We start from the raw sequence: 14,033 nt of genomic DNA, 5'->3' as shown, positions 1-14,033 counted from the left end.
GGGGTGAAAGTCAGGTTAGGTTGGAATACCAGAAACCTTGTGTGTTCTTGTTTTGAAAGGTTCAGTGTATTGAAGATGATACTTTTTGACATGTGAGTTCCAGAAATGTTTAGAGTGATTGTAGTGTGAGCAAGTCCTGCTTATACAAGGAGTTTCATCTGTGGGTCTCTCTCTACGTGTAAAATGACAATGCTTAGCTGCCATTTGTTGTTAGAGTTATGGGATATATTTGAATGTCCTTAAGCTGAGAAGACTGAACTGTAAGCCTGGATGCTATTTAGAAATGAATTCAACTTCATTTGTCAAGAGGACAGTTGTAAAGGATTCTTAGATCCTTGTACTTTGGACGATACATATAGTAGAACATGATTCAAAACAGCAAAGAAATCAGCAAATTTCTGAGCTAAATCTTATGCATGTAACTGTTTAGACCAGGATATAAATTTGGGACAGTAATTCTTGGTTAATGAAGACTGTAGCTATAAACAAAAACTCTCTAAGAACAGACTCTTTGCTTGTGTAATTATTTCATTTTTAAAAAGTCACAAATATATTAACAATATAGTTTTATTTATCAAATTGTATGGTCTTAATACTCCATTCTTACAGCATTTTTACTGCAGTATAAATTGTTACTCTGTTGTACCCGTGGAGAATCTAGTTTCACATTTGTTTGTAACAGTTAAAAATCAGTAATATAGCAGAAAAGTTTTAATCAGCATCAAAAGCTTCACATTAAATAAAGGGCCATAATTTCTGAAATTAAAAATTGATATAGCGAATCACAGTCCTTTCCTGCGGGGTGCTCGACCCCTACTCCGCCCCAGGCCCTGCTCCCACCCTACCTCTCCCCCTCCTCTTCCCGGCCCCCCTGCATCTTCCCTCCCCCTACTCCGAGCATGCCCCACCTTCGCTCCTCCCCCTCCTCCTCCTCCCCAGCACATCCTGCAGACCACTAAACAGCTGACCTACAGTGATTGGGAGGCAGGGGGAGGCATTGATTGGTGGGGCATACCAACAGGCAGGAGGCACTGAAGGGGGGAAGCTGATGGGGGGGGCTGCTGGTGGGTGCTGTGCACCCACCATTTTTTTTCCCGGGGGTGCCCACAGAGTCGGCAGCTGTGTAGCAAATACTTTTGTGATATTTACTTTGAAAACCAAATGAATAAATGCATTGCCGTATATATGTATAAGACCATTTTAAATGGCTGAATGTAGCACATATGCTAGCATTGCATAATCTATATCGGGGTCGGCAACCTTTCAGAAGTGGTATGCCGAGTCGTCATTTATTCACTCTAATTTAAGGTTTTGCATGCCGGTAACACATTTTAACATTTTTAGAAGGTCTTTTCTACAAGTCTGTAATATATAACTAAACTATTGTTGTATGTAAAGTAAATAAGGTTTCAAAAATGTTGAAGAAGCTTCCTTTAAAATTAAATTAAAATGCAGAGTTCCCCGGACCGGTGGCCAGGACCTGGGCAGTGTGAGTGCCACTGCAAATCAGCTCGAGTGCCGCCTTTGGCATGCATGCCATAGGTTGCCTACCCCTGATCTATATTCATATGTTAAAATGTTAGAGACTAAGAAAGTTCTGGGTAAAATTTATTCTTGTCTTGAGGAAGATTAGTGAAAAATCATGGTTAAGAAAACATTCATTTATAATTTATGCCATTGTCAGAATCCACTCGCCTCCCCCCACATACACACGCCTCCAAATTTTGGTGTTAGAACTGTATGATTAGCTATATATGTGCTTTAACAAACACAGTTTTAGAACAATCATCTTACATTTCTATGTATGCCTTTCTACAAGTCCTGTATTAGCCTGGGCAAATGAGTTTACTTTCCCTGTCAGCAGGTGAATACAGGAACAAAACATTAGATGTCACTCTTTCTGTAGCATGCTTGCTTTATCTCATTCACCAGTTGTTTACTGTCATCACCAGGGGGAAGCAGCTCTGAGATATTTAGTGATTTTCTGAAGTGTGTCAGGCTTCTGACCTATTCTAGACAATCTTGTTCATGTTGCTATTAGTGTCCAATTTTAGGTGAGCCCCTTCAGCGTCCAGTTCTACACTGTGAAAACTCAACAGGCCTGGGTCTAGCATGGCAGGTCATTCTCAAATAGCATCCTCATATGTCAAGTTGGCAACTCAGCAGACATTGGTTTCTTTGTTCTTCTCCTTCACTATTTAAAGAGTGGGGGAAAGCTAAGATCTTTTTAAGGGGCAACAATTCTCCATGCTCGCCTCATGTTCAGTGGTTGAAAAGGCCAGGGAAGGCGACTCTTCGTTCCCGACACTGTGGAAGATGTGATTGTATGACTCAGTGTGCTGAGAATGTTTAATCCAGGTTGTGTAGAGGCAAATACCCCTTGCAGTAAGAGACTTTGAAGGCAGTGCACCAGGCAGCTTCCAGATCGTTTGCGCCAACTATTCATTTGTCTTCTGATTATGGAAATCTGGAAGAAGTATTATACCTTGCTGCCTAGACCCTACCACAATTCATTCACTCCAGAACTGTGACCTGGAGTTGGTTAAATATTTAAAAAGGACTTTTCAGATCTGAGGCAACATTCTCAGCTCCACTCAGAAAGAATAAGATAAAGCTACGTGAGATCTTCACTCTAGATGTTAACATACACTTTTCTCCCTCAAGAGGAGTGGTCTTGAGGGCAGTTGCCTTTCTTTTGTTTTTTCCTTCCTTTAAATTCTCCCCCACTGCCCAAATAATGGCAAATCACTTCATTTAATTTAGATGAAAATGTTGTTCACCTTTTTTTCTCGATAGAGAATGAAAGAAGTGTTTGTGCTGCTTGATACGTTCCTTTCAGAATCTGACTACCTTCTTGTTTTGGTGTGGGCAAGTTAAAATGGATCCATAACCTCTTAGAACTGGTGGGTGTTAGGCACCTCAGAGGCCTGCTAAGCTGGCAACTTCTAGTTCTCTCAAGCCAGGATTCATATAAGAGAGAGAGTGGCCCCCTGAGAAAGGAAATGGAACTTGTTCTGGAGAGATCTGTGGAACAGCCATGTTAATATTCATTCTTTCTTTGGCCAAATTCCACAGGGTAGGTGGTTTTCCATTTGCTGAGACTGCTTTGGATTATGGGATCCTCAGAGCAATGGCTCCTCATTTTTCACTCATATCCTCTTGGGCTTTGTGAACTGATTTGTCCCAAAGGAGTGCAGTTTTCTTGGTAGACCATGGGTGGAAATTGTCATCAGTTGACTTCGTAAGTTTTGTCCCAAATCATGAAAAAATGTCCTTGATGAGCAAGAATATTTTGTTCCTTTGAAATTTAATTGTGATGTAAGTATCACATAAATTCTCTTTCAAAGACATCACATTTAATAGCTAAAGTAAACAGAAGGAAGGGAGCCTTACTTTTTTATCATTATGCCTAACTCTTTCCCTTGTTTAATAACCTTGTCTTTGTACTGAGATCCATGTTTACTCAACTGTAGGTGGGAGTATGTTTGTGTGGATGACGTTGCTCAGTAACAAGACACATTTTGATTGAGTGTCTCTAATCTGGTGATATCCTACCAACTACTAGGAGGTCAAAACAATTTTCTTATCAGAATTCCATCACCATGATTCTAGTTTTTCTCTCTAACCGAACTTTGATTGTTCTTTTTAAAATAAATTCCGTAGATCTACAGAATATTACAGCCAAAATATTTTAACACTTTTTAAAAAAACAATTATAGATATTCTGCTCTTGAAATACTCCAGAGCAAAGTGGCCACAAACGCAGGCTTCTCAAAGGATGAAAACATGCTTGAATTCCGATGAAGTAAGTTCTGTGCACAGTTATGTTTGAGTAAACATAGAAATCAGAGGATTACATACTTGATTGCCGCTGGTAAAAAGGAACTTTGTTACACAAACTCATCAATAATTTTGTCTGATGAATTGTGCTGTTTGATCCTTGGTTCTGTATAAAGGTGCTAGCTTGGAACTCAGGAGACCTGGGTTCAAGTTCCTGTTCAGCCACAGGTGCCCTGAGTGACTTTGGACAAGTCTACCTGTGCCTCAGTTTCCCATCTGTAAAATGGGGATAATAGTGCAGGGATATTATGAGAATAAATATATGAAAAATTGTGAGGTGTTCACCTACTATTGTAATGGGGTCATCTAAGTACCTAAGATTGATATGTTGCACCAAATTGGTGTAAACGAGGAGAGAATCAAGCCCATGAAGTTTGGAAGCCCTCAAATTATTTTTCCCTTGCCACCTCAATGAAAAATCTTTTTTTTAAAAGAAGTAAAAAATTTTGAAATATTGCCCAATTGATGTGACATTTTGCAATGTCTCTTATAAATGGATTTTTTTTTTAAAAATTGGCTTTATATGGAAGATAAGAGGTTAAAGATACTTGCCTACCTTTGTCGATTGCTTTGAGATCTGTAGATGAAAAGTGCTATATAACAGTTGTTGGTGGTGGTAAAATATTTAATACTACTCAGGAAAAAACTTCATAATTTTAGTGGGAGCTTTTCTTGGGTAAATCTTGAAGGATTGGACCGTATAAATGAAAGATCTTGCCCCAAAGAGCTTAGATCCTATCTTTTTGGTCTGAGTTTGTACAGCACCTAACACAGTTAGGGTCCTGGTCTCAGATTAGGGCTCCTGGTGCTACCAAAACATAAATAATAGTTTCATTTCTAGTTGGATTATGTTGATAACTGGGCTGCATTTATTTTATTTATTTGATTCTCCCCATTAATGCATTATATCAGGTTGCTGTCAAGGCTAACTCACTTGAATAACTATACAACGTGCAGTCACAATTCGATACTGACTTATTTATACTGGATGAAAATTGTGATGATTTAGTGAATTATGGTGCTAATATACAGTTGTGCAAATCACAAGCCTCTTGCAAGGCATACATTTGCTTTACTGTTTGGGCTCTTATAAGGAAAATAAATCCATTATCCAAAACTGAATGCTTTTGGATTGAGGTTACCAGGTCAACAGTAAATTTTAAAAACTATTTGAGACATTTCTTAATGACACTTTAAAATTATAGGTTATACTGCTACACATAATATTATTCAGATCCTTTGCTGCTGCAGATCTACAGCTGACTTATGTGTAAGATATATATTTAAAAATATTAACCATGATTTAAAGTAACAAGAGACACTGTTCAGATTAGGGGAGGAAAAATACCTTTTGGATGAAGTGTGTTAGGTTCAGTAGTTTTATTGAATCTCAACCAAAAAGAAATCATTTGTAGCTGAATCTTTGTAAGAAAACTGGGGAAAAGATCAGTGCTCCTGCCTACCTGATGCAGCCCACTCCCAGCGCGCGCACACACACTCTGTGTGTGTGTGTGTGTGTGTGTGTGTGTGTGTGTGTGTGTGTAGGGAGACAGAGAGATATTTTAGAATATTATGGAAGGGTTAATGAAGCAGGATACTATATGCTAGTATTGTTGTTGTTTTCTAAAGCGAACAGATGCAGTATGTTTTCATTGACCCAGGAATATCTGGGTTGCTCTTAAGTCGATCCAATTGTTCTGAGTTATTCAAATGTCAAACAAGATTGTAGATGTGATGTTTCAGCCTTCTCTCAGCAATCATTTTAAACAGATTTATCATGCTAAAACTAAGCAAAAGAAGTAAATCCAGATTGGATACCTTGTTTTGTAAAGACCTGTTTTGAAATTCAGAGAGCAGCAATTGAAAGAAAAAAAACATTGTCTTTATTTATGACTTCCAATCCTTTACTGCCCAAATGAGAGACAGAATAGCAAGATGATGATCCTCTAATAGCAACAATTATTTTGTAAAATTTCCTTCAGAGACCGTTCCTAAGGGTGATATTTCCTTGTTGTAGTGGCGCAACTCTGCTGATCACGGAGAGTTTGTTAGAGCTCACCCGCTTCTCTTTCCAAACTCCAGGCCCTACCTTTTCCTTATGCTCCCTCACAATCACACAGCCTTGCTCCCAGCCCAGCTCCCTACCTGTCCCTTCCTAACAATATGGTCTCATGGTCCTTCTGAAAGCCTTATGCCATGGGAATGGGACAGTTGGGATTGTGTCCTTTCCAGTGGGATGTACATAACACTTGATTATAATCCTGCAGGCTCACAAGATTTCTGTGCCTGATTCTGCTTATAGATATGCTGGTGTAAATCGGGACTAACGCCATTGAAATTAATTTTCCTTCACTCTAAAATTTGTATAAATGACACCATAATCAGGCCTACTTTATCCAATACAATCCTAGCAAGTAGTATTTTGAATCAAGGACAGTATTTCAAATCTGGTACCACTTTTTTACTGAAGTGTAAGCAAGATATATTGTAAGAAATATTTTATTTCCTGTAACTGTTCGCTGCATATTCATCATCCAGAAAATGCTGTGAAAATTAAATGTTTAAAGCTAGCCAAATTACCCAAAGCACATCTTGTATTTGCAAAGGCATTATATATAACAAAATTGCAGCAGTTGTACAGTTCTTACATCTAGGTTGTATATGTGAAGACAGAGGCTGGTATATGGATCTGTCAGACTCAGTCTTAGTATAAATATGTATGGAGAGAGAGAGAGAGTGAAGTAACTTAAAGACCTACAACTGTTCTAAAGTGGAAGATTTATTACTGTATTTAAACCTTGTATGCTTTGTGTTTTTACAAAGATGTAGTTTCTCAGTGGAATAAGACAAACGATGAGACTTCCCATTAAATACTGTGGTTTTCAATAACAAAAATTGTGTTTAAAAAGCATAAGAGTTCCAAAACCCAACCCATCAGAGAAACCAGGCATTTTTCAGGTCAAGGCCCTTTTCCCTCCTGCCCTGCCTCCCAGCAGCTGGTGCCATTTTGCAGCCCTAGCATATGCCATCACTCCCTACCTTTCCACCTGCAAACAGCTTTCTGAAGGAAACGCTTGGAATAATTTAGCAAAAAAAATGATAAAGTGCAGCCTACCCTTTACTGTCTCGGGATTCTAAAATGGAAAACATAACTGTAAAAATCTCTGCTATGGAAAACAGAGAGGAGGTCTCCAATTCACAGGTATATGAATGGGGCACTAATGCAAAAACATAAAATGGTTTGTGATTGCAATTGTGCTGTTCAGAAAATTATCAAAAGGAATATTCTGAAAAAAAAATGCTAACTGGGCCTGATTTTCTAAAGCAGCCTGCAGTCTTGCTTCTGCAAATAATTATAGGCTCACATTTTAGCAGTTAAACCTCTAACTTCCTAATTCGTGGACGCAGGCAGTTAGTTGTCTAAGTGCTACGAAATGTGGCCCAACTCACAAAATTGGAAGCAGGATTGAAACTTTCCTTGAAAGATAAATAACAGAATCCAGGGATAGACTGTTCTGAAAATATTTATCATGTGTTACAGTTATGCTATAATTTGATGGCTTAAGTAGGAAATATGTTGCGTACTCTATAGGACTCTTCTCAGTATCATTTTATGAAAATATGCCCTGGGAGTACATATGCCAGAGGTTTTCTAGAATTTTCATCTTCGTGGAGAATAAGCTTCCTTCTGTCTTTTAACCTTAATGTGATAGAGATCATATGCCATACGCTGCAACCCTTGCTGGAAAAAGTTTTGATTTCTCTGTCTCACACACACAAGACTATGAGTAGATTTTGTGGGTTGCACAAACAACATCAGACATACTGTATGAGCAGAAACATTTCTATTCCTTCCTGCTCTTAACCTGGCTGCCCAAGGCAGTCATTAGGTGTTCTCTGTTCTGAAGAAAGCGTTCACTGATGAAGGAGTATGAGCCTTCATCTTCTCTTCAGCAAATTAAGGGTCATCAGTAAAAACAAATGATCCCAATTTTAGGGCAAAAGCCATGCAGCTTTTACAAAATATTTGGGAGAAATCTCAAATGGAAGAGGTGGAGAGAAGAGTAGCAAATGACTGATTAAATATGTTAAATCTACTGGTTTAAGAGTCTGTTATTCAGGGGCAAATGGAAATGACTTCTGTCTAATGTATGGTTATACACAGTTTTTAGTGAGGTAATGGATAGAATAATGTTCCATTGTTTTGTATGTTTGCATTTTTGGCTCAGAAAGGATGTTAACAATATCTAAATAATTAAATCTGGCATGTAATATATCAGAAACCCACAGAACCAAGGATAAATGGGCCTGATTCTCATTTACTCTGAGGCCTCAGGGCCTTTAAGTGGGTGCATATATATAATACATTCCTGTTTTAAAGCACCTTTCCACTGTCAGAGTGAAGTGAAAAAGCCTTAGTGAAGATAAGAATTAGACCCATTTTAAATGTCTATAATCCAGTACAAACTGCTAACAAACAAGGCCACATGTAACATTTGCATCAGTCCCTCTCGGAACTGAATCTTGAGTTCAGGGATCAATATATTCACAAACCTTGGCTCCTATTCACAAAAATTTGCAAACTTTGGTTGAAGCTGTTCACTTAGATGGGAAATCCAAATCTCCCTGTCCCCAGCTTGTCTCCTACAATTACCCTTCTTCCCCTCCCCACAGCTGCTGTCCTGTTCTACCCACCAAGTTTACTATTCTTCAAGGGAAAATGCTCTTGCTATTGCTGCAACTAGATCTGCTGAGCTCAAGCTGATAAACTTCCAATCATTAGTGTGCTACCCTTCTAAAGAAATCATGCATGAACATGAGGTGTCTCTTCCCAGGGACAGTCTTTACAATGCAAAGGATTACAGTTCCTCTCAGCCCCAGCTCAGTGGAACCAGCTGAGAGCAGAAGTGGGAAGGCTGCTTCTTCCCTGTTCCTATTTCCCTTTTGGAAGCATCCAACCCCAAAATGCCCTTTGAAAAACTGAATGAAGCATGAGTCAATAGCTTGCAGCCACTCTGCACCACTTACAGACCTTGGGAAGGAGAAGGAGGTGGCAGGGCCTAGGTTGCTGGAGGAGGGAGAAGTGGTGGGAGATTAAAATATCTAAGGGCTGATCTTCACTACGAGGAGATCCACGCTGCTGCAATTGAGGCAGCAGGGGTCGATTTAGTGGGCCTAGTGAAGATCCGCTAAATCGACAGCAGAGAGCTCCTCAGTTGACCCCAGTACTCCAGCTCTACGAGAAGAGTTTGAGCATTGGCCTGCTAAACCGAGGGTTGTGAGTTCAATCCTTGAGGGAGCCATTTGGGGATTGGTCCTGCTTTGAGCAGGGGGTTGGACTAGATGATCTCCTGAGGTCCCTTCCAACCCTAATAATCTGATTCTATCTATGAAGAGTAAGGGAAGTCGATCAGAGAGTGTCTCCCATCAATGCAGTGCGCTGAAAACACCTACGTTGACCTAAGCTACATTGACTCCAGCTATGTTATTCACGTAGCTGGAGTAGCATAACTTAGGTCGACTTACCCCCATGGTGAAGACAAGTTGAAGGGTGTGTCCATGCAGCAAAGAAGAGTAGGTGTACCCATCCTAGCTTTATTCTAGCTAGTGTGGGTAACAATGGTAATGAAGACATGGCGGCAGAGGCTTCAGCATGGGCTTGCAACCCGAGTATACATCCAGTAAACAGCATCCCAGACAGACATTTATTGTGGCAGCTAGCCTGCAATGAAGCCCATGCTGACACATCTTGACTCCTCTTGTTACCTGTGCTAGCTAGATTAAAACTAGCACACGTAGTCTACATGAGCTACTGTTACATCTTAAGTTGTAGTGTAGATGTACCCTGAAGCAAGAAGAGATCTTCTGGAGGTTGCTGGGAAAGAAGGAGAAACAAGAAGCCCCTACTGTGTCTTTTTCTAGTTACACAATACAGACAATATGAAGAAGCCACATGTGTACAACTGGGTGCCAGATAAGTGTGTTTACTAAATATACACAAACACACCAGGTCTAGCTAGATACATACTGCAGCTCTGACTGGTTTCTGGCTGCTTTTGAAACATAGTACACAATGAGCGCTATTAGAAGGCTCACAAACTATCCAAAGGATACCCTTCTATTCCTATATGCTACATTTCCCATGAGAGGGAGTGAGAGAGATGAGGGTGAAGGGTACTGGATCGCCCTGTAAGTTTGCCGAATAAATTCAGACTTTCCACCAAACATGCAGCAGTTAGTTTGGTTCCATCTCCAGGCCAACCACATGATGGTGCCCTTCATGAACTGTACCCTGCAGGTTTCACACAGCTGTACTGTCAACCTTCTTAATGTTATTAGCTCATCGCAGTAATACTGTAAGACACACAAATAGGCGACCAGGTGGAGGAGATGTCATTGAGGTGGAAATGCAACAATTTAGCATTAAGTGGTTGAAAATCTTAGGAACCACCACTTGGATTTTCTAACTGTGTTGTAATCACTACTTTAGGGGAGCAGATGCCTCACTGGCAGAATCTATAGAACAAGGGACATTCTGAAAAAAACTGTGTGCACTGGAAATTAATAAAGTAAATTCTAGTCACTCCAGTTGGGTACAAAGGCTGCTTTAAGGGAGCTTAACTCTGTTTGTACAGGTTTTCAGCTGACTTCACTTTTAAAAAGTGCATGGAATGCATCCAAAACAAATATATTTTTGTGCTAGATGGGAAAACCAAAAGGAAAAGTCTGGAGAGAGGAGGATGGATGATCTTCCTTTAATGTCAAAACTGACATAAACATATCCCTCCAACCCCTTTGCACAAGATAATTTTCTCAGCAAGACACAGATTGCTTCAATCTCTGCATAGCAGCCTTTGAAGCTTTCTCCTTATTGTTGTGTGTAGGGGGAGGGAGGGTTCCCTTTGAGGATTTCTTCAGCAGCAAAGAGTTCCTCCTTCAAATACTTTCACAGTATGAGGAAAATGCTCTCTTCTTTGGGGCTTCTCTTCGTTAAGACTTAGGGCTGGCCAGAAAACAAGAATTCTGCTTCACAAAACATTTCATTTTTGTCAGAAAAAGTTCTGTTGAAAATTATTCAGCCAGGTCTGCTAAAGACCTCACTCATCATTAGGTGGAGTTCCAACTCAGGAGATAATTTGCATTGCTGGAGAGGATCCACCAACTGGAAGATAAGAATTTTTGAAGGGTTCCCGTTTTGCAGAACTTTGTAATAGGTTGCTTCTTTTTTTGTTTGTTTGTGAAACTATGTGCATTGTTTGGCAGGGATGTTTACAGTATGGAGTAATTTATAAAGACGTTTGTTACTTTGTAACTATTTTTTTTAAAGATTGACATTACTAGAGGGATTCCAGGTGGGTTTCTCTCTTGCAGGATGTTTGCCTTGTTCCGAGTATTTGATCTTCAGCTTTACTGCTGTCCATTTTTTCCTGTCGATCACACTTGGATGACACTTTTAGCCCCTGATCCCACAATCAGCTTTGTGTGGGTAGGCCCCATGGACTTCATTGGGGGTCCCAGTGGACTCCTACTTGGAACTCATTGCAGGATTGGGTTTTTAATTAAGATGATCCTGTATTTATCCAAGTTTTCCCGAAGTGTGAGAAATGAACCATCTTGGGAAGAGGCTGTTTTTCCCCTTTAATTTTGCTCTTACATGGTTTCCTCCTCGGAAGTTTTCCTCCACATTTAACTGTGTAAGGTGTAACTAAAGATGTGCAGTATTGTTCCGCATTGACATGCTTTCCCTGCACATATTGAGACCATTTGATAGCTTCCACACCTCCCTTTACTAAAAATCTTGTGGGAAATTCTGTGCATCCTGTATTCATCTGTGCAAAGTGATTTGTAGCTGCAGCTACATTCTTTAATGACTTACTGCAAGGCATTTTATGAAACCATTAGTAACAAATGTTTAACAGATATTAGGAGAAAGAACAAGGAACTCTGGTATGTGTGAGCATATATACACAGAGAGAGAGAGAGTGTGTGTGTATGGGTGAGTGACCTTAAGGGATTGCATGAGAGGGGCAGGTATCTAGGGGTGATCAGGTGGGTACAGGGTGGATTTTTAGATGACCTTTAAAGTCTTTCAAGCAGATTCTCATGTGGAAGCCCAGCTATAGGCAATACAGCCCTTCGATTGCTTTTTAGGTGAACTAATCAGGCTGTGTGAGGGGACTCTGCTGGGATGCTGTAGTTGCAGGGGCTTGGATTTCCCAGTCCCTGTGTTGGTGGGTAGGGGGAGAAGTGGGCTGTAGCCCACGAAAGCTTATGCTCAAATAAATGTGTTAGTCTCTAAGGTGCCACAAGTGCTCCTGTCCTTTTTAGGGAGTAAACAGTTATTCTTCAGGTGATGATGTGCAGCCATGGGTTGTAAGCAGGGGTCACTATAAAACTCTGATTGTACCTGAGGCTGCTATGGAAGGCTTGGGTAGCAGCTTCATGTTGAAGAGTGCATGTATTCATCAGCACGTGGCAAAGCAAAGTGAGGTCTTTTGTTTTGGATGCAGGCCTTATGCTTGTCCATGCCTTTGTCACCCTGAGATAAGACCCCCTTAACACTCTCTACTTGGGGGCTACACCTGAGACCATGCAGAAGCTGAGCTATTCCAGAATTCAGGAGCCCTTTAGTAAGTGGGGCTTTCCACTGGAAGCACTTAACACGAGCATCCCATGAGTTAGTGCAGTTGCCTTTGGTAGCCGAGTAGAACTCAAAGTATTTTTTACTGATCTTTAAAGCCTTACATGGTTGGAATCTGTGTCTGGGTTTCCAGAGCACCCATCTGTTTACCTGGGCTAGACTGCCGCAGTTGCTGTCAGTGGAGGGGCATGCCAGGGAGCTCTGCAGATGCAGAAGAAAGTCAGCTGCTGGCAGCTAGTTCTCTGAGAGGGCCTAAATGTGAGTAATTTATTATAATTGTACATGCAAGATAACAGGCGTTTTTGAAAATGGGACTTAGGCTCCTAAATCACGTAGGTGCTTTTGACAGCGTTCTCCATAATCTATAATTTGTTGGTAATGCAATCTGACGCAAAGATACTGCAGCTCTTGATTTCTCTTGTTCCTCTTTTCCAGGTTGGCCTTCATTCTATGATGTGATCAGTCCGGATGCAATTACGTTTACCGATGACTTCTCTTATGGGATGCACAGGATTGAAACAGGCTGCAGTCAGGTCAGTGTACAGCACACAGAGACTATTCTGATTGTAAAGGCTGCAAATATTGTTATAGCATCCTACCCTCTCACTGTGATTCACAAAGCTTTTAGTTCATTAAATACTAATAATCTTAACGTTGCATAGTGGGTTGCAAGTGACAGACAAGTGGTCCGAGTCAGAGTGCTAATGAGAGTGTTCTTAAGCACTGTTTAACAGAGCAGACATAAATGGCTTGAATCAATGGTGCCAAGTATACAGAAATTGTCTTGTTGAAAGGAATCCCTTCAATGCTCATCCCTGAGCCCTGCTTTTCTACCTCCATGTGTGAATGGTTTTGATAGAGGTTGGTAGCATTGTAGTGACTATTTGTGTGCTAATACCATCACTGTGCATTACTGAAGAGCAGCACTAACTGAAATCCAAGCCCCATTCCCAGGTCAGTCTTAATGACCAAATCAAGTAATCCCATCTGCCATAATAACGAACTCAATAATAATGCCAGATGCTCCCGACTTTCCATTATCTGTCTTGTTTTACTTGCTTTCATCCATTATGGTGCCCAGCTTTCTGTGAAGTGAATGGCATAATCATTATCTAGAAGGGAGGGGAACTGCTGACTTGTCATGTTACAAAAACACCCAGCAACTCTCAGCCACCCAGTTCTAAATCCTCAAATTCCTTCTGGTGAGACTGCAACAACTTCATTCATGCTGTATAAATCTGCCTTTCTGTTTCCAGATAGGACCAAGGCTGGGATAACCGATTTCAGCATTGCTGAAATATATCTTGATTATTCTGTGCTCATACAGGAATGCTTAGAGCATGTTAAGAAAGAGGCTCTCTGAAATGGTGTATTTTTCTGGGGCCATTTCTGCTCCCACTGAAGTCAGTGGCAAAATTTCAGTTAACTTCAGTGTGTGCAGGATGGAGCCCAACATGCCAGTGCCTGAATCAGTCTGACGGGAAATATCTACTAATATAATTGGAGAAATTGTATTATTCTTATCTAGATAACGTGCTGCAAGAAAACCATT

The 14,033-nt window shown here is 40.5% G+C and overlaps 1 protein-coding gene across 8 annotated transcripts in view; it reads left to right on the top strand.

Annotated features, from left to right (window-relative positions):
• Nucleotides 1–14,033, top strand: part of MSRB3 (methionine sulfoxide reductase B3) — a 146,057-nt gene that overhangs the window by 120,173 nt on the left and 11,851 nt on the right. For all 8 annotated transcript variants that reach the window (XM_030548812.1, XM_030548811.1, XM_030548816.1 and 5 more), the window contains one exon: nucleotides 12,917–13,014. In XM_030548812.1, coding sequence (XP_030404672.1) covers nucleotides 12,917–13,014 — 98 coding nt within the window. The remainder of the gene's footprint in view (nucleotides 1–12,916; nucleotides 13,015–14,033) is intronic.

Source organism: Gopherus evgoodei, chromosome 1 (genome assembly GCF_007399415.2).
Source record: "Gopherus evgoodei ecotype Sinaloan lineage chromosome 1, rGopEvg1_v1.p, whole genome shotgun sequence".
NCBI lineage: Eukaryota > Metazoa > Chordata > Testudines > Testudinidae > Gopherus > Gopherus evgoodei.
The sequence above is the reverse complement of the archived record's forward strand: the minus strand, read 5'-3'. Positions and strand labels throughout refer to the sequence as shown.